General features: G+C 33.8%; 2 protein-coding genes across 8 annotated transcripts; both read right to left on the bottom strand.

Moving 5' to 3' along the window:
• Nucleotides 1-2,806: 2,806 nt before the first annotated feature.
• Nucleotides 2,807-9,885, bottom strand: LOC130800472 (protein root UVB sensitive 5). Of its 2 annotated transcripts, none has more exons than XM_057664021.1 (15): nucleotides 9,571-9,885; nucleotides 9,421-9,480; nucleotides 8,050-8,237; nucleotides 7,804-7,904; nucleotides 7,132-7,190; nucleotides 6,674-6,720; nucleotides 6,516-6,594; nucleotides 6,358-6,430; nucleotides 6,143-6,232; nucleotides 5,440-5,499; nucleotides 5,215-5,328; nucleotides 5,007-5,067; nucleotides 4,730-4,848; nucleotides 3,808-3,900; nucleotides 2,807-3,726 (listed from the first exon to the last, which is right to left on the bottom strand). In XM_057664021.1, the coding sequence occupies exons 1-15, from the start codon at nucleotides 9,723-9,725 to the stop codon at nucleotides 3,490-3,492; spliced, it is 1,536 nt and encodes a 511-aa protein (XP_057520004.1). In that variant the 5' UTR covers nucleotides 9,726-9,885; the 3' UTR covers nucleotides 2,807-3,489. The 2 variants fall into 2 exon arrangements, with proteins under 2 accessions (XP_057520004.1, XP_057520005.1); XM_057664022.1 differs by having other exon boundaries at nucleotides 2,815-3,726; nucleotides 8,050-8,198; nucleotides 9,571-9,883.
• A 285-nt stretch (nucleotides 9,886-10,170) lies between these two features.
• On the bottom strand, nucleotides 10,171-25,238 carry LOC130800474 (uncharacterized). 6 transcript variants are annotated; one of them, XM_057664025.1, is made up of 19 exons: nucleotides 24,936-25,212; nucleotides 24,501-24,694; nucleotides 24,286-24,382; nucleotides 24,123-24,182; nucleotides 23,949-23,989; nucleotides 20,861-20,894; nucleotides 20,180-20,252; nucleotides 18,211-18,302; nucleotides 17,251-17,325; nucleotides 16,976-17,067; nucleotides 16,404-16,533; nucleotides 15,421-15,510; nucleotides 14,918-14,980; nucleotides 14,082-14,173; nucleotides 13,866-13,931; nucleotides 13,702-13,768; nucleotides 13,319-13,407; nucleotides 13,100-13,208; nucleotides 10,172-11,374 (listed from the first exon to the last, which is right to left on the bottom strand). In XM_057664025.1, the coding sequence occupies exons 2-19, from the start codon at nucleotides 24,557-24,559 to the stop codon at nucleotides 11,309-11,311; spliced, it is 1,395 nt and encodes a 464-aa protein (XP_057520008.1). In that variant the 5' UTR covers nucleotides 24,560-24,694; nucleotides 24,936-25,212; the 3' UTR covers nucleotides 10,172-11,308. The 6 variants fall into 6 exon arrangements, with proteins under 6 accessions (XP_057520012.1, XP_057520008.1, XP_057520007.1 ...); XM_057664024.1 differs by having other exon boundaries at nucleotides 10,245-11,374; nucleotides 20,162-20,252; nucleotides 24,936-25,238; XM_057664023.1 differs by having other exon boundaries at nucleotides 10,245-11,374; nucleotides 20,162-20,252; nucleotides 24,501-24,741.
• Nucleotides 25,239-26,993: the final 1,755 nt, after the last annotated feature.

Genomic DNA, 26,993 nt, shown 5'->3' on the forward strand with positions numbered 1-26,993 from the left:
ATGTATAATATGCAACAATTGTATTTGTAGTTTTGTGAATTTCTTTGTCTTTTTTGGTTTTATTTATTTTAGTTTTATATTTTTATTTTTTTGGTTATTTACAAATCACGGTGATTGATTAGAAATTATTAAATAAAAAAATGAGAGTTTTTAATTTAAAGCATTATGGATGAGTGCTTTAAGTTATAGTGAAATAATCATGGCTATCTTAAAATTAATTTAAAATAAAAAAATAGAAGAAATTGTTTGGTACAACACTGCAAGCAGCAGGAGGGAGGCAGGGACCATGAGTTTGTCATTTATATTGGTTGCTTCAATCTCTTTAGATTTTCAATACTTCATAATAGTACCTTTTAGATTGGATAAATAAATTTTACATAAAAATTTAAAAATTATAAAGTTATTTAAATTTTACATAATATATAGAAATAATATATAACATAGACCCGCAAAAGCCCGCAAAGCCCGCACAGTACGGATTTGGGCAAGAACTTTTTGGCCCGCACTTTGGCCCGGCCCGGCCCGCATCAATGGGCAGATTTTTGCCTCTCGGCCCGGCCCGGTGTTTGATCACCTCTACAGCCAACCATCCTCTTGAGTCGTAAAAAAAAATTCCTAATCAATTACTATAAAAAGACAAAAAGACAAGAAAATAATAATAAAATTAAAAAAGATGAAATAAAATAAGAAAACTCTAACCGTATCAAATTCTACCACATTAGGGTTATTTGTTAATCTTACAAATAACCGTTATTTACTAAGACCTTCTCGGTCATGAGTATTTTTTTTTTCATACACCTATTTATTTATTTTTTTTCTAAAAGTAAGATATTTTTCTCAATTTTTTTAACAAATGCACTTTTATGGATGATCAATCATAAATCATGATCAACTATTAACTATCAATCATCAAATTGTAATCATCAATTATTTTCGTGTAGCTTATCTTTTAAATATTTTTCTAGAGCCAAGGAATTCTTTGGCTGCATCCTTCATTATGAGTATCGGTTGTCGCTTTTCTTTTTGTTCCTGGTCATAGTTTGTAAGAACGAAATATATTGGTATAATGATGATGATTCATAATTATTTGAAAGATAAATATCCTAATGATCTCAAATTTACAAATTATTGTTGCCAAATAGCATTTCCTCAAATGTCGATTACATAGGAATGCTATTTGATTCGTAATATTTCGTATTTATACTCAAAACTGCGGAGGTCTTCAATGCATTTATTTCAAGAACCGTTGAGATTCATAGTGACTATATTCATAAACGAACTTCACTGCTTCATTTGCTTTATTTTGCTACAATATAATATTGTCGGAAACTGAAACTTTGAGACAATATTTTTGAAATTTTAAGTTTATTTGAAATTTTTTGGGAAACTTTTTATCAATCATCAAGAAACATACCAGCAAAGCATAGTAATAATATCAAATCATCGAAGTAAAAGCCATAAGAATGACACAAAATGTACATTGATGGTCACTGAATATACTTTCTTTGTTCCTTTGAGTTTGCACAATAAAATTTAAAAATAAACTCTTACATATTTAAGTCTTATAATACAAATTCAAAGGGAATTTAGGGAATTTTGATAAGTAATTGACACTTCGTATTAAAATACACAACTCTAAACATGTTATGAAGTATAAGAACATCTATTGAAACCACAAGCGTCACTACAAAGAAGTGTTAAAATAGCGATGGCCAAAAAGTGACGGCGGCATGCTCATCGCCACAGGCGACGGACTGGCAACAAAAGACCATCGCGATTTAGTAATTAGACAGTGGCGACGGACGGGCGACGAAGTATGTTGGTCGCCAATGATAAATAAAATGGGCGATGACAATTGTTCAAAAAGGGTCAAATTTTGGGACCAGCAATGGGCAACGACTGAGGTTGGTATCCAGCTCGTCGCCACCTTGATGCAATTTTTTTTTGTGTCAACGGGCTTTGTGTCGTAGCATACAATATCTTGTATTTCACAGTATTCAAATAACTGATGACTATCAACTGTCACAAATGATTTTTTACATATAAAGGTTATATATATCATCTACTTACCAAAACACATTTGAAGACCAATTAAACATATGGAATTTTAGTAAGATATGATTGGAGATGTTTTTTTTTCAATTTGGGTATTCACTCAACATCTATGACCTCAATAAATACAAGTCATAAATGTTATAAAAAAATATGTGACAAAAATTGAGTAATAACATACAATATCTTGTATTTCACGATATTCAAATAACTAAAAAACAATTAAAAGAGTGATAATCGACCACAGAAAGCTAAAAGAAAAACAATAAAATTATAATTGTGTAAGTGAGATCACAAAAGAACATGGAAGTCTGCATGAGAAAAGCATTGTAGTTGCAACTATAAAAATTCGGAAAAAACTTAGTTTATCTAGTGAATAAATTACTTACTATTAATAGACAAATAAAATATATTTGTTATTAGTGACAAATCTTATTATTTCTTGATATTTATTAATAGTGGGTAGTTTATTCGGTGAGTAGATATATGAAAAAGTAGGAAAACCCTAGGATTTCTCATCCAAATAAAGATGTGGGAAGAAAATTAGAGTACTTTTTTATGGAACATTGAAGAACAAGGACTCTTAAAATGGTGGGTTGATGGGGTTGCTTAGGTTTTAATGGCAAGTGATGGTTGGGTATTTAATTAGGATGGGCAAATATTACTTTTTGACATAAAGCAGTACTATTCTACTTTCTAATCTTAGACTTCTAAAATATTTTAGGTATTTTCATGATATATTTCAATTATGTTTATTTACCGTGAGAGAAAATACATTAATAAGACATAAATAAAGGGATGGAAACCAAAGAATTATATATTAGGATGGATACGACCGTACGACCCCATTTAAAATTTAAAATGACACTAAACATCTTTTCTCCAAATTTCTAGATACACCATAGAATTGAGCTACAAATAAGAACTAAATGAATTTCATAAAATGGGATAAGTTGAGAATTCAAAGATGAATTCACATGTCAATTAGTGTGTATGATGTTCAACACATCCCCTTTTTAGATACTTGGTTATTCCTACTGCAAACCAAAAGAGTAATAAATTCGTTAACAGGCTTGCACTTGTATACAATAACACTCGAATAAGAGCAGAGCTAGCTGCATATAAACCCAATAAAATTCCACTATAAAACCAAATGGTAATAGGAAGAGTAACCCATCAAGTTTATATGTTAATCAACTTCTCTAATATTTCGGTACGGGATCACATGTGGGTTATTTTTCCAACAACATTCTCGAACAAATGAACTTGAAAGCTTTGCCTGTCACGCACACTCCGACTTCCATTCGACATATCTGTCGACCAAATAGTTCAATGCAGCGGGAGAGCTGACACGACAATGGAATTGTCACTCAACAAGGATGGAGAATTCAACGGTATAGAATGAATCGTCACACTTGCTTCGAATTCTTGACATGATCAGTTGTTAAAGTCCACGTCTAGCTCGATATATGGTTCCTTAGGTACTTTAAGGTTAAGTTTCTGTGTATTCCATCCCGCGTCTTCAAGCAATACCATGAACTTGTCGAACCTCTGCTCCAAATTCGACAAGCTTTCCTCTAATGCTTTGACAAGTTCCATGGACCTGTCCCAATGTTCGCAAAGCCAGTAAGCCTGCCATACACTTCTTAAGACTGATAAACTCGTCGCACCTACCTGTAAACGCAAAATCCGTCTCATCTTCAAGTGAACTACACAATAAGCAAAAAAAGAAAAGGGGATTGTAGAAAATTATACCTTGAAAGAGACAAGAACCTTAAAATCTCTCATCTGCCATTGGTCTACTGTAAGGACATACGTTTCCTTTGTGTAAAGTTTGAAGATCTCCACCTTAAAAAATTAAGTATAAGTAGAGGGTGAGCTACGAAGCAAGAACTAATGAAGGGTTCGTTTTTTACTTTTATGTTCATTTTTACGTTACTAACAATACCCTCTCGATGAAACCAAAAAATCAATGAACAATTACACTGACGTTTGTACCGGTTTCCTTGATATACACCCTATTTACAATTTATCATAATAATCATTATATTGCGCTCATAGAAGCTACGATTAGAGTCTGAAGAGGGTTTGATAACGGAAAACAACCTCTCTACATAGAAGTATGAATTACATGGCTACATAAATCTGATTTTCACCAACTCTTTACCTAAAGTAACTTCACCTAGAGAAGGAGCCTCCTTAGAGCTATTCAAATAATATTGATGTTTTCAGTTAGCACAACGTGCTTCTAGGAGGAAAAAAATGCATATATTCTACATCCATGTTACTTGGACTCGAGTACTAATGTTGGATACTGGTATGTGTCCAAGTGTCGGATACGTTTAAATATTCAATTTTACGCCTAAAATGAAGTGTCTAAGTGCGATACCTATGTTCGAGCATCAAGGATCGGACACATGTACGTGAAGCAAAACGAAAAGTCCGAGTAACATAGTTCTATACTGTCATCGCTCACCCTTAATAGTTATAGATCTAATAATCATCACAGCACAATGGAAACTGATTGCAGTTGCCTCCTATGTTTTCTTTCAGTTGCTCATTATTGAGTTGTGACAAAAACTAAATGAAACCAGAGGAATCAGTGAATGCCTAATCTCAGTTCTTATGTCTCGCTAGATTATACTTCTATGTTTGAGAATCATAGCAAGTGGAATACCATGGTAAATGACCTCCCAACAGAAATCACATCACTGAATGGAACACCGAAGATGATTCGAGGTCTCAGGAATCTCTGCCATGACAAGATGTCTTCTTGCCTATTGCAGTCGATGCATCCTGTGATGACAGACCCAAATTGAATTTTGTGAGATAGTCTATTTTACAAATAAAAGAAAAGTAACAACAAATGTGAACTAGATATTGTTGATCAATGCCAAGAACAAAAAAAGAACATTCTCCTCTCCAACGGTTGAAGGGGATTATAGGAAATATACCAAGAGCTTCCGAATGTAAGACATGTGCCTTTGCCAACATACGAGCACGTTTGAGATTTATCTGTCGATCACATAGAGAAAATTTGACATCACAAAAAAAACCCTTCAACTTTTGGTAGTAACACGATTGCATTTTGCAGAAGTTTGCATTAATACTATACGTGCATTAGCCCGAGTTAAAAAGCAGTACTTGGAACATAAATTTTACCGTATTAAATTGCAGAACTGACAGAGACTTATAACGTAGCCAAAGATGAAAAAGGCGCACGCTCATCCAAGTTGATAACAAAGCGGCATATGACTTCACCAGGCCCGGTGTATCCTACATGATGCGCCGAAATTTACGGTCAGCAACACCTTGTTACAGTTTAAACTGAAGCTGCAAAGATTCATAGGCAGGTCACAATTTGGACCTAAAAATTATGTCAATTACCAGGATGAGTATACCTAATGCCAAGCCAAAAAGTTGAGCAGTAACTTCCCAAACTTCCTCCTGTGTACAAATCGAAAACAATGACTAATTTTTACTATCCAGTTGACAACGAAAGGAGAAAGATAACTTGAGAAAACTCTAAAATAAAGGACTTGAATTTTCACCCGACACTATATCACTAATTTGTACTCGAGCAAAGCAATGGTAGAAGCGTCACTAAAAGAAAAAATCATCCATTTTCAGACGTATAAACACTTTTAAAGAATCTTTCAACTTTTTTTTGAATAATTTGTGAATTACAACCTTAAAATTTAGCACTTTTGCTAATAACAGCCTCAATGTTTATTTTTTGCGAATTATAGCCACTAAAGTATCAAAGATTACAGGTTCAAGCCAAAAATACAGAACTCTGACCACTTGACCTAAAATTCCGACCACCAAAATGGTCGGAATTCTGTGTTTTGGCCTGAACTTGCAAACTTTGATACTTTGATGGCTGTAATCGCAAAAAATAAACATTAAGGCTGCAATTCGCAAAAGTGCTTAAACTTTAAGGCTGTAATTCGCAAATTATTCTTTTTTTAAGTATGTAAATCATGAGGCTAAGTCAGTGGAGGGACAAACGAAACATATTCTAAGAAATCCTGTTGAGTGTAACAATTCTGACCCAGCAAACAACTCCAAGACTGATTCTATTATATACCTTAGCTGAGACATCTCCAAGATTTCCTGACAACGCAAAATGATTCTGAATCACCCGGAATGAAGGATCTTTTAGACCTCTGGCGACAGCCTGTTCCAGTACCCCAAAACTCAAGTTAGTCAATTGTCAAATTGGTATGACATAACCCAGATGATTCAAACTATTTCAAAGTGAGTGAAGATGAAAGCAAAGAGCAGGAGCAGGGAATATGGTACCTTTGCAAGATTTCCAAGAGACGCAAGTGGCAGGAAATATGCAGGATATAGCTGAGTGCTAAGATCAAAAATGCTGAATAAACATCGAACAGAGTTATTATGTGTTTAAAGCTACAAGTACTTTGACCTTAAAGAGAAGAAAAGTTTAGAGATCGTACCTTCCGGCACTGCCAATGAAGTCAGCATACATCCGCCACTGTTTAGGATCATCATCGAACAGATTTCCGAATCTCCCACCTGAACGAAGGAAAAGTATAATTGGTATCACCTATATGATAAATATCTGCATCCCCAAGATTTCTTCGTTATCTCAGACCAATTATAAGTCGGCCAACAGCTCCAATGCCATCCTTTGACACCCATCTGTACAGGGAGAGAAACTATAGTGTCAAATCATGATAATAATTTATCATTAGTTTCAACCAGTGTAACATAATTCGCTAGCTAATTCACTTTTTGAATTCGCGATTCGCTCGAACTTGCCCAAGAATAGCCCAAAACCGACCATACTTCGCTTTTTTTCGATTCGCGAGGAGATTATTGAATCATGTGACACTGGTTTTAACAGATATAAGGAATGAAAAGATGCCATATAAAAATGCAAGCAAGACAAAACCAACTACCAAAGCAAGAAAACGAAGACTCAAGTTTCACATGGTGGACTACCCCCTCCGCTGCCCCCAAATTACCCCAGGCTCCCCATTATTTCCATGGAATGGAAAACACCTCACTTCAAACTGAATGTATACAAAATTTGCAAAGATAAGCAATCACCTTATTGCTGCAGCAGAGGCTGCTGCCGTGCTTCCAGAGAAGGAACCAACACCAACTGCCTGCATTACTTTCACATTGTCAATGCCATATTTACAAGAATGCAGCATAACAAAATAAAAAAGCCAATAGAGTTTTTCTTGTATATAGATAGGTGCCCGTTGCTAAAACCTACTAAAACATCTCCAAGAATTCCTAACATGCAAAAATCATCCCATTTATATATAGGTTTCGATAGTTAAAACTCCATCGAACAAACTAGCAAGAAGCTATCTGTTGTGAGTTGTGACATGGTCCAAGCACATTATAGATTAATGCACACGGAGGTGGCAAGAGGCTCCCTTAAGGTGATGAATCCTATGAAAGAAATTCATTCGAGGTTGATAAAACTATGAGCATTAGAAGATACGAATATATTGCAAGTTTAAATGCATTCGAGGGTATAACAAAAACCATTATGCTAAATCGTCAATTCCAATATATGGAGTCGGTTACAGAAACCAAAACAAATCAATGTGAGAGATTGCCGTAACAAAGATCAATAGCCCGCCTTAAGCAGACTTGGCCTATAAATATGGTCAATTTTGGTGCTAATGATTCATATATTCTTCAAAAACCAATTGGTAGTAGTAAAAATCAAATATTCAGAAATAATAGCCAAGTCCGATAGCATGCCTTTAACAGGCTTGATGTAACCAAGGCGTGACAGATCCAACCGGTAATATTGGTAGGCAATTGCCATAACATATACTCCAAGTAATCATCTGATACAGAATCTGCAGAAAGAAAAAAAAAAAAAAAAAAAAAAAAAAAAAAAGAACTCAATAGCCTTGATGCATACTTAGAACAACAACAAAGGGAAAGCTATTTAATCTCTTGACATCACTTAAAAGGTTACTAAGAGAAAAATAATGTGACTACCTGGGTAACCTGCAGGCAAAACAAAATCTTTGATACTATCGGGGAGCCAGTTTAAATTAGTTGCCCAATTTAGGTTGTTCGATTCATTGATCACAGTCTCATGAGGCTCAAGCAATGTTTGCTTAGTTGATTCGCCATCCAAAATGTACCTGGTCCCCATTGACCACGGGAAATTCGATGCAAAAAAGCTGAAGTCATTCAATATAGAAGAAATATGAAAATTGAAAAGAATTGTGCTTTCTTCAAATATTCTCAGTCAACAAACATATGATAAAAGTACGTTCAAGCATTTTGTAAAAATCCTTAAGAACTAGATATTAATACCATTATATGGTTTATACCAATACAGATAGTGAACAGAAAATCCAATAGATATTCCCTATTAACAAGCCTTTCAACAACAAACTAAACAAGCCAAGTAAATAATCCAACAACCCATTTCCAATCCACCCTTAATGCAACTACTACTAGAGTACTCGTTACTATTGCTATGTTGATTAGGCAAAGACAACAGCACAAAAGTTTTTAGAAATGAATTAAGAAGATAACAACATACATTTAGCAATAAAGGGTTAAAAAGTAACCTATTTATCAATAAAACTTCACAAGGGCAAGGTTGTGTACTTCTAAACCCTCCCCTTGTACCACAAAATATGAGCCAGACCATGATTATCCCAAAAATCCAGTTTTCTTACATCTTTATGATGTGGTTTAATCAAATTGGTAAAGTTGAAAATCTTCACACACATTGGTCGTTGGGTGTTTATAAGAGAAAAATTAGTCCAACAAGCCAAAAGTCAATGAAAAAAAGCTATTCAAAATGATTATTTCATTTTGCCTTAAAAGCCAACTTTTCAGTTCCCTTAGAATCCATTTACAGAACACACTTTTAGCTTCTTGACCAAATATCAAGCCAGAAGCCACTCAAACAACCAAATAAAAAATCATTTACCAAACACCCTCTTAGCCTTTTTTTTTTTTTATTATGTGCCATGTTAGCCACAGCCATAAGTATGGAAATGAATTAAGAAATCAACAGGGTTGAACAAAAACAGCTCTTTTCGCATATGAGGTCCCCGTTGTTTTATATCGAAACCTTCTACCATCTGCTTTATCTTTTCAATGGTCAGGCATATTACACATTTTCGAAACCTCCCCTGATCTTATAAGATAATAATAATAATAATAATAATAATAATAATAATAATAATAATAATAATAATAATAATAACAATAATAATAATTGAGCGCAGATTGATTCTTACAAATTTATAACCCTCTTTAAAAAGCAGCAACATGAAAAGAACTATATTTACAGTCATTTCAAAGGAAATAAAAAGAATCATTAATGAAACTGCAAATAAAACACACCTTTTAGCAGTACCATTGGTGTACCTTTCGACCAAAACAAAAGGGAATGATGATTGGTTCCTGAAGAAAGCAAAAGAATCAATCAGACGACAGAAAAAGTAAGATTCGTTATAATACCTATCATAATAGAGAGAAAGGATTACGCAGTACCCAGAATCTTCATCTTGAGGATTGGATTTGGGGGTGGATGACAAGCAGCGACAACGAAAGCTAATGTTTATGTTAGTTGATCTTTTTAACAAATAACGCTCACCATATTCTGCGGAAACAAAATTAGAGATACAACAATGGAGGATGTCAGACATTTGATCAGCTTACTGCATCCTTCTCGTTATCAGGTAGACGTATCAAATCTAAGGATGACAATTAGATAAACTTAAAACATTATTTAACCCAACCGAAATTGAAAATCTGAACAACATAAGCTTTATTTTTTAAGAAGTTCCCAAATTAGGAAATATTTTATTTTCCAAATAAGTGTTTTTCGGTGCAAATTTATGATTATGATTCTGTTTGCAGTTACTCTGTAAATTTTTTACTTTTTTAATTTTATTTCATAATTTTTCTATTATCACTAACTTAATTTTTTTTAAAAAATCACCTTAGACCCAAACTTCTTAAATTTTCATGAACGGTTTGGGTTCTGTTTCCAATTGGGAAATATTTTATTTTTCAAAATAAGCGTATTTTCGCTATTACTAACAGTGAACAAACTTATTTTAATTTTATTGTCCCTTCAAGCGTTATAGCATCGTCTTTCTTTTGTTCGCTGTTACTAATTGTAAACAAAGAATTTTTACTTTTTTACCAATTCATTTGTTCGATGTTAATGACAACAAATATATCTAACCTCAACTTTGACATGAAAACACTTATTTTGGAAATTAAAATTTTTTAGAATTTTTCTTTTGATTAAAAGCTTTTTTTATCAGTTTTTTATGATATCACAACCCACACTTATGTGGTGCTCAATTCAATGACATCTATTTGCCATTACTCATTACTATGTGAAATGTGATCGCTGATGGACCAAGGGCAGGTTGCAACGACGCACATAGTAGCGTTGGTAGTTTTTAATGGTTTAATAAACTAAAATACTACTTTGAAAAATGTCAAGGATCTATAAATAAAAGTTTAAATAGTTTTTAGTAATTCAAGAAATTATTTTCAAAACATTACAGCTTATAGCATTCTACTATTTGATGTAATATTTTAAGATCTTTACAATTTTCTCAACAAATTATACTCCAATAGCTATCATAATCGCTACTTTATCGAATATATTTAACTTACACAACTTATTAAACATAAAAAAAATCTAATATCTAGAAATAGAATTATACTGCAACATTACAGCTACAACTACGACTACTTAGACTACCAATCGTTACCCGCATAGCTATGTTAAACTAAACAAGCACAAGCCCTTGGAAAATGTTCCTCCACTCTTCAATCTTCATACTTGGAGCTTGCAAGTATCCAAGTTCAACCCATATTGAGCCAATGTTAGTTGTTGATGATAAACAAGGAGCATAAATGACCTAATTATTATATAGATGTCCTACAAAAACGTAGTTAGGCAAGTAGCTTAGATTTCTAAGCTACACCTACAAATTAACATGACAACCAACCTCAAGACGAAGAGTAATTACAAGATAGAATCAAAATCTTTCATGCTCCAATCACACGTCCAATTTGCAACTCCTTTGACCATTGATGTTTCGGCATTAGAAAGCTTCAATGACACATTCTTCAACAAAAAGTGTAGATCATTCTCCCATTGGTTCCAACTTCCAAATGGCTTGAATTGCATCTTTTTAGCAGTATTTTGGGGTTTTAGTCGTATGGGAATCTAAGCTTGATAGCGATGGGTAGATTATTTGATATTTCATGAATCTTCATCATCACCCCAAAAGGCTTTTTTCTGTTGGCCAATAATGAGCAATGATGCTTCCTACAATCAACCAAATGCAAAATGATGAGAAAAGAGAAACAATATATTGATCTCATCATGCAAAGAGCTAACTCTAAATAACTCTAAGATCAATCAAATCTTGTCAATGTTGAATCTTTTCACAGGCAAAGTCGAATGAAATGCAGAAGGTTACCAAATGCAAAGAGCTAATACTTACTCGAGCCTAGAAAATCATCAATGGCTATAACTGATGAGTACAATGCTTGCACTATAACAAGCAATTTCTCCCAAAATCAGGTAGGATAAAAGTAGGTGTAATGCATATAAAATCAATCAAATTGTAGGAGTGAGCTTCACAAGATTCAAGTAGTAGTACTAGCAATAGACTTGAATAAAAGCCAGGTATTGATTTCTAAGAAATATATATTCGAGTGATAAAGCTTACGGTGGTTGATACTTTCACTTGCTGAATTGCATTCATTCACAGATCGGCAATTAGACAAAAACAAAGCCTTTCTTTAAGGATATCTTCATGAGGACGTCTAGTCGTCTATATGTCTCAACCACCTTATATTCTTTACAACGACCAACCAACACATGTGTGCAAGATTGAAATGTAATCTACAGTCTCAAGCAAGCACCACGGGGAGTATTATTATGGACTAAAGAACCATCTTCTTTGTTTTAGTTTTCAATATGCACAAATGAAATTTCTTCAAATACATGCCGTCAACAAGGTAAAATAGTCATCATCTTGTTTAGGCTGACAATATTATTATCATAACTGATCCTACACCTAATGCTCCACAAGAATTCATCACATGCCTTGTTTTTGCCCTATGGTCATGATTGGAAACTCCCAGCAACGTCCAGAGTATAGGCTTTGTCTCACCAACATATTTTCAACGCAATTTAGTTTAGTTCAGTACAACACATATTTCACGATGGTATTTTCAATGTTTTTTTAACTCGGTTCCATTCACTTCAGTTCACTTCAGTCAATTGACTTAAGCATGTAGAAAAGAACCTAATTTTCACGTATCTGTGACTGATGGGATTAGTACTCTGTGCAACAGCATCGTTAGTTGTAAGTCTTCACGCCCACTCAGGCCATATCCGCTTCATATGCCTCAAAATCTAGGAAAACCGAAATTTATCGGTAATGTTAGGTATATTTCTACATTTGAAATACTCTTCCTTCTATAAGTCAGTATTCCTCTTCTCACAAGTTATAATCAAGGCTTTCTATGTTCTGTCTGAATCATATAAGTTCTTAACAAAGTTGGAACTTGGAAGCATATTCAGTCAATGAATATATTCAAGCATATATAGCAGGAGTTACCAATTATCAAAATGCCAGAGATAACTGAACTATTGTGATTCAAAAAGATCACTTATAATTCGAATGAGACAATAAGAAAATTACTGAGCATCAAAGAGGTTTTAGAGGGCTGGAGCTTCCCATGGGCTACTTCTTATCAGACAGCAAGGATACAGTTGACTTGCTAATCAAGAGGAGCTTTTCGCAATTTGTAATATGTTGAATGAAAGCAGGGAGCTATCCATACTTTCCATGCACTAGAGCTCACTTTTAATTTTGGAAAAAAAAAAACTGTCTCGCAGATCTACTAACAAGGGATTGCAGAAGCCTAGACCAAAGGTAACTAGGACCCTACCAAAGTGGATGTTAATATGCTTGATGCCAGAATCAAGGAGTTATTTTTTTCTTTGTTCACTCAGAAAATATAAGCACAAGAAACAGACCTGAGTCCCAGCCACAATGTTATCGTTCAGTGGATGTACAGCACATGCGGAAACAAATTCTGACAGAGGGACGAATCCATTTCTCCTGGAAAGGACTGCCTGTTTCTCGCTGAAGGGGAAACATTATGAAAAGTTTAAATTCCAATGGAATTATTTCTTTATAAGTAATCAGAACAAAATAGCTACACCACAATCCCCATAAAAATCCAGAATATGTACCTGCAGTCCACATGACACGGGGAGCTGGTGTCAGGATAGAAGTCTATAAGGTGAAGTCCCTTTTCTGATGCTGATCCAACTACATAAATCTGATCAAGGGTCAGCATAACTAGAAGCACAAGTTTAACAGAGAACAGTATTCAGATACATCCTACAAATTTTCAGTGTCACCTTTTAGTTGCAATCTTTTGAGATTACACAGAAATATATATAAATAGATACATCAATATACCGATGCCCAAACTGATGCATTTGTGGGTCTAAGTCAAAACTTAGACACCAACTGATGACAAAAGATTTATGTAGAAATCCCAATGCACGATTCTCTAAAAGGTATTATACCCATGCATCATTATCTTCACATCCATAGAGAGAAACCTTACTGAATTTTTAGATAGCCACGATGGTCTTCTAATATAATATAAGCTAGATGACATGTCTGAGTGATTCCTACATTCTCATAGTGAAAAACAAAAGGGAAATGAGTAGTAACAAAGGATAATCTTTGATATAAATCAAATTGACAACAAAATTGTAGTCTACTTACAACCAACCAGGCGGAGGGCAGTGGATATGCGTCACTGCTAAACTATGGATATCAAGTATGCCAGACCTGCAAATTACAAACAATTCGAATGCGTTAAAAAGAGATGTAGAACATAACAAGGTTGCTTTTTAATTTTTGTCAAGCTGAAGTTGGATGCTAAATGAACAAAGAGTCACTACTACACAAAATGTTGAGGATAAATGTTCTATAACCTACCAACCATCATCAAGGTGGAAAGCAAAACGAGAATTAGACGATGGATCCAAATTGATTGAGTGTACATCTTTTCGAACGATATCTGATTGTGCCTGTGAAAAAAATGTATAGCATAAGCAAAAGGTGGGACTGTGGGAGTATAGGTTTCAAGTCAAGTCATTTTTGAGTTGGGTCAGTTGCATGTCAGGTTCAAATCGACCCAATGGGCCAAGGAATTTTTTGCCTTACCACCACTATTTTGTTTTTTCCGAAAAAAATAAAAATATGTTATTCAATTTCCAGAAAATTCTTTTTTTTTTTGAGTGATCCAGAAAAATTCTTTTATACAAAAAAGACCAATATACGGATTTTATGACTACAAAGAAATATTGACTCAGAATTTTTTAAAAAAAAACTAAAATTATAATGGGCCCCGACTAAAATGATGATGTTGAAAATGGGTCAAAACAGCCGGATTGAGATTACGGTCATTTTTGACCCAATTTTTCTAGGTATTTTTGGGTCGAGTCATTTTTCGGATTGCAGCCCAAAATTTCCGGGATATGACCCACAGTTTTCAGTCGGCATCTGTGTTAATTTCGGATTAGGTCAAAATTTGACATGTCCAGGTGAGAGTGAACTCAGAAAAAAATCAGCAATAAAATCACCGTCTTTTGGTATAAGGCCATTACTGTAATGACTGTATTCTTGATCTTGCACTTCTCTTGGCATATTTGGCAACATAATTCGGGATATATTCTATGTAAAAATAGAGAGAGTATATAACCTAAACCTTATAAAAAATGGAAAGTGGCCAGTCATATACCCAGTCATTGAAGATCATTAGCTACACATACCTTCAATGAGTCTATTTTCTCCAGTAGGGACGATATATTCACTGACATCATTGGAGGATGAGCCTGAACACGGAAACAGATATAGCATGTATGAGAACGTAACAATCAAGAGAGTATTGTCTTACACAATTTGCTACAAGAGGCAAGTCCAACTTGGTAAGTCCTGGCGTAACGGTCAAGTCAGTCTTTCATAATCTGGTTATCACAAAATCAAATCCAGATACAGCCTCATCCACAAATACTTGATATGCTACAGTCTATTAGGACCCTATATATCACTTAAGTCTCTAACAACAGTAGATGTAGTTCACTGAAGCAACACCTAGAATGACATATATGGTTATCAAACTACAAACACAAGACACGGACGACATAAACTACAAGTCACTTCAGTCAGAATAGCATCCAACATGCAAGATCACTGTTCTTTTTTTGGGGATGGAGAGGGAAGGGAGAGAAAGGGGCAGCATTAAATTATGCGTCAGATAGGTAGTTCATTCAACCTTATTATGACTTTGAAAAGCAGCAGCATTTCGTCCACCACGAAGATCCCATATATAAATCATGCCCTGCTTGCCTGCTCCAAAAACCACCTGAAAGCAGTAAATTGATCATTCAAGAGATATTTGGAAGAGCGATACCTTATCAACAATATAGATTTTGCACCAGATATTATATTCAAGCGCGCTACAGATAACCCGGCTAGTGTACCATCCCATAACCATACAAATGAATCATATATTAGTCACTTTTCAATTTCTGACAAGGATCAAGCACCCTGTTTCTTTAACATACTTTTAGAAATTCAAACATCCAAGGACAAGATCTAGTTGTAGATCAAATATGATTGCTCCACATGATCAAATTGGATGCACATGCTACCCGGACAAAGATGAAAATCCGTACTCTCTCTATCCCCACTCATTTAGCATCATTTGTTATTTTTGTTCATCTCACTCATTTTGCATCATTTCTATTTATGGACAATGGCCCACAAAATCTCATCCATACACTTAACTCTTTTTTAATTTAATCTACATAATTCATTCTCTCTCTTCAATTGTTACCAAATGTCCACTTTTTTCTTAAAGAACACTTTATTTCTCTTTGATGCTAACTCAAAGGGACGGAGTAGTATTAATCAAATAACTAAGGAGATTTTAGGAGTATCAAGGGGTAAATATTATGGTAAAGAAGTATAGAACATAGTGGGATGAGGAGGTCAAGGCAGCAGTGAAGAAAAAGAAAGAATGTTATGTTGTATTAGAAAAATGCAAGGAAAACTTAGCCAAATATATAAGAAAGTAAAACCATGAAAAAAAAGTAGCAATGTGAGAGGCAAAATTAAGGGCTTTCAAAGAGTTGTTTGATAAACTATACTCTAAAGAAGGTAAAAAGATATCTTCAGGATAGCAAAGAGGAAACTAGATATCATAAACATCGTGCCAGAGATACTTGCAGTTCTCAAATAATTAATTAGTCTCACCTGATTATCAACATTCAATTGTAAACTGTTGAGAGCATTGCGAGAATTAGATGTCAGCTGAACAGATGACATCAGGCTTCTTCTTCTATCCCATATATTAATTGAGCCAGAATTATCACTAGCATAAACTCTGCCAATCACGAGGCACATATAGTAGTTAGTGCAACACTTCAACTAAAATGAGACAGATTTGAAAAAAAGTTGTATGGTTGAAAGTTTTAATCTTGTTACAACAATAACGTTGCCTTGTGTTCTAAAAATCATAGATTCAAGTTATTAAAAAAGTTCAAACAAAAAACATTTTATTACCAGAAAAGCTCAATGTCATTATATGCACAAGATATAATGAGTCATTTTACTATATTTCATTATAATCTGAAACTAAAAAACAAAAAATCAATTATGCAAAAGCAGCAATGGCAACAGCCAACAATACAAATCATGCAAAGCAATGAACATCTATAAAGACAAGTCTCCAAATCTGAACAATAGCAACAATCCAGTATAAACACCATATAGGCATCAAATCATCAACATTAACTAGCTTGAACTCAAGCAACTCATCGATTCACCTGGAAATGTCAGATGATGTAAATGCCAGATCCGACAAACCCGTATCAGTATCCCAACCATGGATTGTGACAGCAGACTTCTTCGTCAAAATCTGAATGAATTAAAACACTACAATCATAAGGTGAAGCTTAGATAAACATAATTGATACCAATATTTTTTTGTTGTAAAAGAGAACTAAAGGATACACAATGCAACGATCAACTAGACAAAAAAGAGATAAGCAAAACCAAAGAGGATAACCAAAGGTAAAGAAAAAGAGGATTTGTATCTTACTTCAGCAGGGACCGAAGAGACATAACTAATGTCGAATAATTTAATTTCATTGCTCTTCCCTGATGTGCAGGCAACCTGAGAGACTATCGGAATAGTGTCAAACCCAAAGAGAAAGGAAAGCACATCTGCTACAAATGGACACATCTACATAAAGACTTATGGAAGAAGGTGATCAAATTTGGTCCATCACCTGTCATTATAATAAAGTAACAAAAAACTTTTTACAATTAAGATAAATAGATTACAATTACAGCAAATATTTTTAATAAAGCAAACCAAAACTTAACTTATTAGTACTCCTCATTATTGCTTTTGGTTACTCTCTTCATACATATTGGTTTTTCATCCGTAATTTCACAAACTCCAAAATGATTTTCTCAAAAGCCAAATATCACATAATTAACCTCCTCTCTTTAGCTAGTACTTTCAAAATTATGAACATGCATGAAGGAAAAATTCACTCAATTTGTAAAACACCAAATCATTATTGATCCATGTGCTATCTAGCATTCAGAAATATAAATTTTCTAATGTGAAGCATTGTCTTAATTAGTCATACCATAATATTTATGAGTAGTAAACAATTATACTTATCATTTCCACATATTGCTCAAATTGAACTTGATAGGCATTATGCAAAACTACATTAGCCAATGCATTCAGCTAAAGTCTGTTCAATGATACTACTTGTATCCAATTATTTTCACACTTTTTCATTTTGGATCCCAATTTGTTTTCAAATTAATATTTGGGTTCAAAGCACAAAATATCATCACGACCACAAACATTAAGTGATGCATATGCTGTCTCATCGTGTCTGCTCATTCCACCCCATCCTCTCAAAACAAATACAAACAAAGAATCATATGATGCATCTAGCAACGACAAGAATCAAGTATTCACCCAACGCATCAAGCACAAATGTACAAAACAATGCATTTGTAGCAAGTGAGAATTTACCTCATCTTGGTTACCAGGATTCCAACGGACAATATCAAGTTGATTATGGGTAGATATATGTAAAAGATGCTTTGGTTCATCCTCATTGAACACTGCATCAAGAAATCAATACATATACATACACTTACACAATATTAGCTAATATAAAAAATATGAGCCACACCATGAAGTTGTGGAGAAAAGTGACGAAACATCACATAAAAAAATGCACTAGAATCTCAAAGAACCGATTTGGATTCATTTTTGAGATTTACCATAGAAGCAATTCATTTTCAGAGTCAATTAATGGAGTATTATAGGGTGATAAAACGATTTGAACATGATTTTCATTGAGCTCAAGAAGGCAAATCAAAAATTACCACAAGCACTTTAGTGAGCTATGACAAAGATAATAACTCGTAAGTATCTCGATATGGTTGAATATATATACCACAATGTGAGTAACTAATTAGAAACGCATAAAAAAAAAAGGATTTTCTTTTTACTATTAGTTTATATTACACCTCTATTTGAATCTTTTCCCACATGCAAAAACTGAAGAAAATGTCATGTGTATTTTTTTGCATTTGTTATTGTGTTAGTAAGTTAAAATACATGGAATGCCATTTTAGTAACGAAGAATCAAATTAAGGTGTGATAAGATCCAAGGACAAGGAACAAAAATCGAGTACATCTTTATAGCACTATCAAAACAAGAGATATAAACTAAGACGTGACACTTAGGATTCAAGTAGAGATGTACCACTAGTTTTATGTGATCGAGAAATTCAGCTAAGGCTTAAATGAGTTTCTTATTGAAAAACCGATAGACCAAAGTTATTATATGCGTCTGAATGGTGGACCTTCAAAAAGAATCATAGTACGAAAATAGGGGTAATTAAGATGCATATACTACAATGGATGAGCAGCACACATTGAAAAGATAAAATTAGGAACAAGGACATAAGAAAGGGGTTTCAAATTGCAACTAAAGAAGATAAGATGAAGGAAAATTTTTTTTTTTTCATTTAAACATATGTAAGACAAGATGGAGAACAACCCAATAATATGAAGGATGGAAGGTTGAAACTAGAGAAATTTCAATATTTATTGATGCGAGGAAAGATATAAGAGATTCAAGCATAGAAGTTCATATGACAAAGGATAAGAATCATGGAGGAGAATTTATGTGGACGCTCAAAAGAAGCTAATTATTTTTCATGTAGTCGATCCCATTTTGTGATTTAGCATTGTTGTTATATACACTATTAGTTTAACGTTGTGGAACGAGCAAACAAAAAAAAACGATTATAAAATTAGTGAAATACAAATTGCAAAAGACGAGAAATTTAACACTTAGGAAACTTGATAGCTTTCGAAGTTCGTAATTATTCATAAACAAATTCACAAAATTATTATTTTAGATAGTTGAGTTTTGGTTTAAGAATGAAATTATATTCTTTTGTCTAAGAAAATTTATCAGTTAACAACATAAAATTAAATGTCGCATTTACTCCCTCATATTCAATAAGAATGTCACATTTATTTTCTAAACACTCACAGTTCAGTCTTAATTGTATTTTATTCTTGATTTATAAGTTAAAACATATTCAAGTGATATCTTGTTTGATTCTTCTTAATGCAAGGATTTATAATTTTTGTCATGTATAATAAGAGGTATTAAGTATTAAAGAAGTGCATGGGATAGCGCACAAAAAGTTAACAAGACATACTTATCGAATAGGAGGGAGTATTTGATTAAATTAGTTTCATGAAATTTGTGACAACAATGCAGGGCGATTAATACAGGTTGAAATCAATAAAACAAAACAAAACAAACTACATACAAAGTCACAGATCAATTAATTGAAATCAACAAAATTTTGCATGCAAGAAGCCTTGAACTGTGTCGAAGGCAACAAGCATAAACATCTTAAATACAGTCAATTTTGCAAAGCGTTCAAAAACTTACTTGACGATATCACATTACATTGGCAATAAAGGGATTCAAAGTCGTGCACCGTTAAACATCCAGATTTTGTCACTGATGCTAAATATATTCCCTAGACAGAGCAAACAAGAAAACGGAAACCCAAGGAAAAATTCTAAAGATTAGGAATTCATGTTGATTGAAAAGCCAAGATAGATGTCAAAACCTCATTAATAAAATATTTCAATTTTAAATATTACTCATTTTGGTCGAAGGCCCTATTATATTAACATAAGCTACAATAGGATTTGCCTTTTAGCTTACAAATGAATTTCCATAAAATAGCATACCAAATTCTTTAAGCATGAACAACAACTGTATATTAAAAAACAAACAATTTTTCTCGTGGTCCCCAAATGTTTGCCCCATAGTGTTTTTAGGACTATAATAAAAAGTAATTACTAACAAGTCTAAAAATCCCAAAATTTGTTCCACTAATTTCTTTATATTTTTAGATAGAATTTCATCTCTTATATCATCAATTCATGTTTACCATATGAATTGGAGTCTCATGAATATTGTTTTATGTCTATATGTAATGGGATGAACCATGTCTTTCACAAGATTTGTAAAAGTCAAGGAAGATAATTCAAATAATTCACATTCTAAGTCATATATATTTGAGCCAAAATTTGAGAAGCAACATGCCAACATCCAATGACACAACACAAGTGCCTTTACCTGCTTATCAAAGTCCAATGCAGATATGCCATACCTGACAACAAGAAAATATTAGGCATAAATTTTAATTTCAAACTAACAATTCTAAAGCCAACAATGTCAAAAATGTTATGAGGGAGCATAAGAAAAAATTCACTTGATTTATGCTTTGCTTTGGAAATCATTTCCTATCTTGATTGATGTCCATTCCTCTTTATCTTCCTCTATCCTAAGGTGTCTTCCTCATATCATTTAATATCGTATGTTAAGTGATTTGTCCTTTTATGCATCTTTGTAGGGTTCTTTCCATGTAAATACATCTGATGTTTAATTGTTAGGTGAAGAATAAATGGATGATACCAATAGTCTTTCCCTTAAACCCTCTCTTTGTTCATTTGTTGACAATGTAAATTACTACTTGGTATCAGAGGTGTTGGTTTCAATGAAAGATTGCAAAGGTATTATGATATTCATCTTCATATTCCCTTGTTGCTCCCGCTCTCTTTTTGATCATTGTATGTCTCTCAAAAGCTTCAAGCTTTACCATTGTTTGAGTACTTTAATGAAGTCAGAAGAGACAAAAGAATGAGAAATACCATAGACAAACAAAACTTTTAATTGTGGCTCATTGGTTTTCTACGTTCGTCAAATGATTTAAATATTATTGTTAAGAAAATCACATTATCTTCCGACTATAGAAGTTGTACAAGATCAATAAGATCTACCTTAAGTGCCATAGAATTTAAGGCTTTGTTACAAAAAAGTGGAATAAGAGAGTAAAGTAGATGGTGCGACACTATGAAAATATAATTACAACACGCTTGTTAGGATCACTTACTGAATTTATCAAGGAGACCGTCATGCACGTGAACAATGCCGAAAAAGTGTAGGTGTATTTGGAATTGAGGAATATTTTAACAAAAGGATCAACAAAGTATATGTTGATAAAAATGATACAAAATAGAAAGATTATTGGTGAATACTCTTTATTTTGTAAACAAATTACCCTTGACCATTAGTCAATAGAGCAACTGAAGAACTATAAAAGCATACGAATAGAAATATGAAGATTGTTCCCATTATTGAATTCCTTACAAAAAAGTAACAAAGTATATGATGATAAAAATGATACAAAATATAACTCTACGCTAAGTAATAGGAATCAAAATTGTTTTAACTCTACGCTAAGTTACTAAATAAAAATAAAAACGAAATATTACGATGATCGAATAATATATTCAATGAAACCTACAAAATTCTTAAGTACTGAGTATCTTCATCTATCATTTACAATCTTTTTTTTTTTTTCAAGTGATCATTATAATATTCTATAAACCCCACTTTATTATTGTTAAATTTAATAAAGAACTCTTGGGTATTCATATATCAGCTCATGATATAACTTATTACTACCATAGATGAAGTGCTTGATAAGTGGCATGGTCTACCAGTGGAAGAAGCTACTTGAAAGCATCATCATGATATCAATGCCCATTTTCAACACTTTCACCATGAGGACAATGTGAATCTCTTTGGAGCGGGTAATGTAATGGACTTTGTGGCTAATTCAAGTGATGATGCGTGCCTCGTTAATGCAAGTGCCCAGCTCTTAAGTTCACGTACAATTAGAAAATGCAAGAAGAATACAATAAGACATAATGACGTGATTTCTAGAAGAATGATCATTGGGATGCAAGTTGTGATTCATTTTTTAATGAAAGAGGGTGATTTGTTACAATAGCATTATGGGTTTTCATAGTTTGTTACAGCAATATAGCTTTGCTAATGCAAAATATATAAATAAAAGGTTGATGGTTATTTCATTTCCACGCTAGTAAGTACAATAAAGCGTATTCACTCACTTATAGTACTGATCCATTCGAAGAGTTCAGAGATGGATACCCTATTTATCTAGATACAAGCATTCCCTTAATTTCTCTTATTTCTTCATTCTTTCTGTTCTTGTAATTCATTTGTTTCAGCGATTTCTTCTTCTTCTCTTATTTTCCTTGTGTAGATTCCAGAGTGAGTTAGGTTTCACTACTACAACAACATGCACCTCAAATAGAACCGGTGAGAGAACTTCAACCACCACTCTAATCAACTAGATGACCAATTAGGCGTTAGGTAGATGACTATTTCGATAGTCCATACATGCAGAGAACACCTCACTAGTACCACAACTAATATAACATATGAAAACTTGGCTTTTCCAAAGGCAAAACTCACTGCGTTTAAAGGAAACTTGAAGCCCTAGGATCTTGTTCATTCGGTAAAAAATGGGTTATGGGTATACGTCATGAATGAGGAATTGCATGAAACAAGACAGGGAAGTGACAATATTCCTCGCAAAAAGAAAAAGTGGGTGTAAAAAGGTTCTACAAAACAAAAGTTTTTACTAGGAGTGGATACAAGACTAAATTTTTCGTTCTAGGAAAAGACAAAAATTTAGGATAGATTATAGTGAAAATGTTGTTCTATCACAAAACTCACCGCAGTGCGAACTATAGATCTCGTTGAAATCTCGTATAGTATCATTTGTCAAAAAAATATGACGAATGCATTTTTTCATGGGATCTGCATGAACAAGATATGTACGTAACCCTTCTGAAAGGGTACACTACCTCTAATTCTAGGGTTTTCCTTGATAAAGAAGGGCTTAAAGAAGCATCTACCATAAAGGTTTTAATTGTAAAACTTAAAAATTCATTGTTTGAACTTAAGCATAAGCAAGCACTCAAACAATGGTTTGGTCATGTACCCTTGATAATTGTTCGCTTTTGGCTTCACACAGTTTGTTTACATGCAAGCAAGGAACATCTTTTGTTGCCATTTTAATGATATTTGCAGCAAGCAACAATCATAAGCAATGGCAAAGCAAAAATATCTATCATGATATTTCTATAAAAATTGTTTTTCCTATACATTATGTCTAATTTTCTAGTTACTTGGCTTGATTTTATAATTGCTAAATTCCCTTGTCCCTAAATCAAATCAATTGCAACAAAAATAACATTAAAAAAAAAAGATGGCAATACAAGTGAACACATCAAGCGGGATATCATATCCACATACATGCTTATATCAGTACAACCAAGGATACACAAACCTGTTCCGACCAAATTGTAAATGTGACAAAGTTCCATCATTCTGCACAAAAATGTTATTACAAACATGTGACACTTTGTCATCCAACAAACCATAAATAAACAACGTTATTTTTAATGGTGATCAATACATGTGACAATCCATTCCGATGAGATAATTTTTAGAAGAAGCTTACATATGTGCAACATCGAGATCCAGATCCATTTGTATAATATTGGTGTGGAAACACGCCAATCTTTCAATAACAAAGGTAACAACAGAAACACAGAATTAATAAACAATCTCAGCACATTAGTCAACAATTAAACCAAAAATCAAACAATATAAGACTATACTACCTCGGAGTAAGATTGAACTAATAATTCTAAGTCATCTCTCTTGTACTTAGATTGAATACGGCCATCCAATTCAATAGCAGTTCTTTTCCAACAAGGCCTTCATTAGACAAAAGCAACAAAGTTTACACTCAACAATTCAAATTTCTGTCTATTAATCAATTAACAATTACAAACGGGAACTTAAAAGGCAATAACGATTATAATGAGTAAAACACCTTTTGATTGGCTTAGGATAAGGTGGAGAAAGCTCAAGTGGTAATGCATATCGATCCATTTGAACCTTCAAGTTTCTTGAATCCTCTAATTTCCCTAAATCTCTTTCTTCTTGGGTTTTAGATTGAAAAGGCTAACTCAAAGGATGCTTCTTGTGTATCCCACCATCTTTCTTCCAATTCCACTCAGGCGTTTTCTGAAAAACAAATGGTTGCACAATTTTGATTCTCTTTCTCTGTTTATCTTTCCAAAGCAACATAAACCCTCGTTAAAAAACATATAATTTAATTCTAAACCATCAAATCACTGCGAATATACAATTCCAAACCAAAACAAGCGAAATTGTTGGCTATATTTGGCAAGTTATGAATTTTTGCCGCGAATCAGGTAGCATAATAGGTAACGTTGGATTAAATAGTTTACCACAGAAATAGTACCTCCAATGGCGAAAAGGCTATGGCGGCTGCAGACGGCACCGTGGAGGAATTAATTAACCCGGAGGAGACTGGAGAGGGAGACGGCACACTGCACAGCGGAGGACTTCAGTGTAAGCCTTTAGGGTTGGAGGTTTCTGATTTGCTTTGTTTCATTTTTTTGCGTTATTTCGCGGGATTTTTCATTCTACTTCAGAATCATAAGTTGCTTTTAGTACCTGCAGATGGAACACCAACACCAAACACCAAACACCAAACACCAACACCAACACTAACCCCAACCCCAACAATCATCAAAGTTCAAACATTTGTTGTCCATCCATAAATAAAAAAAAGCCCGTCTCTTGAGATACTGCCTCACGTTAATTAAGCCCAACCCATTAAATTTTAATGTCTATTTTAATGTCTACATACATGAAAATTTAAAATGGATAAAACTAATTATTAATAAAAACATAGAATAAGAGCAAAATCAACTTATTTCCAAATGTAAGCACCTTCAGCCCCAGAGCTCAAGTTCGGTGTTGTTCGCAGTTACTAACTGCAAACAGAGACAAACTGGTCAAAAAAGTCAATCAAGTTGTTCCCACTTACTAAGTGCCAACAGAGGAAAACCTGGTCAAATAAGGTCAAGGGGTTGACCCTGTTTGACCATGCTCCTCTGTTCGCACTTCGTAAGTGGGTAGCCTATTGACTATTTTTTGACTTGTTCAAACTAGCCGTTATATTGTCAAACTAGCCGTTAAACCAATCTTCTATAAATGCTAAAACCTTATAACTCAATTCATTCATTCATATTCACAAATTTATCATCCTAAGTTAAGGTAATTTTGTCAAAGCTTGGAGATTATGATAAACTAAATAAACATATATATACAACTAAATATATACACCGAGAGGAAGATGAAAGGTGTGTGTCTCCTGACACCATCTCTCTACCAGTGCTGTGATAATAGCACGGTCAACTCTACCGTACGCAATGAGGTGAAAGTCATATAACCTCGTGCACTCAAGGTACGGGATGATCCTCTCATCGATCACCCATGGAACAGAATTTGGATGCCTAGTGTCTAACGTGTCTGTATCGGACACCTACGAAAATAGACATTTAAATAAGTTATTACCATGTTATCATTAGTAAAATGCAAATGATACAAAACAGTATACTAACCTGGGCATCCCAGAGAGGAGTGCTCCTGTTCTCCTCCTGCATAGTCAAGACAGTAGGATCTTGGGGTCCTGAAGCTGCTGGATCCATCTCCTGTATTACTGCGTTTACAGTGACTTTAGTTAATATTATTATCATATAATTAGGTATCATACATTTGTGTTATAACTTTAATATTATATGTTGTAGTTGTATCTATACGTTATATAGTATTATACTACTACAATATATATAGTAAATTTAGTAAATTACGTGGAGTTACAGGTTCTAGTATTGTGAACTTCACTCCCACAACGACGACAACTATTGCGTTTCTTTCTTCCTTCATCCATTTCATTAGCAATCCTCTTAGACTTAGGCCTTCATTTATCACGAATTTGATCGGGATCATGTCTAAGTTCAAAGCCTGTGTATTGAGGCCATGACCTCTTATCGATCATTGGCATGAAGCAAGGTTCGTATGTACATGCATAACTTTGAGAAGTATAGCACGGATCCACAAACCGCTCATATGAAAGGTATTGTTTGATGCAAACAGCAAGTAGATGTAACAAGGTAGGTGGTATATCTCTAGTTTGTTACATGTGCAATTCCTTTGATTCAAGTCCACAGTTTGAATCATACCCCCCTTGAACGAACCTCTATTTCCCCGCCCAGTCCTGACTTTGAAAATACCTCTTCTATAGTCAATGGCGATAATCTCATGAAAGTTTGCCTTCTCGGTGTTTCTATTGATAATCTTGGTGGCATGCGATGTGTAAGTAACCATGCACTAGCACGTTCAAGTCTTTGAACAAAATAATCGTTTACCCAATAGAAGGTGAATTCAACTAGTTTTGTCAAAGGTAAGAAATGTACACCCTTCATGACATAGTTGAAAACTTCAGCTAACT

This window comes from Amaranthus tricolor, chromosome 14 (genome assembly GCF_026212465.1).
Source record: "Amaranthus tricolor cultivar Red isolate AtriRed21 chromosome 14, ASM2621246v1, whole genome shotgun sequence".
Taxonomy (NCBI): Eukaryota; Viridiplantae; Streptophyta; class Magnoliopsida; order Caryophyllales; family Amaranthaceae; genus Amaranthus; species Amaranthus tricolor.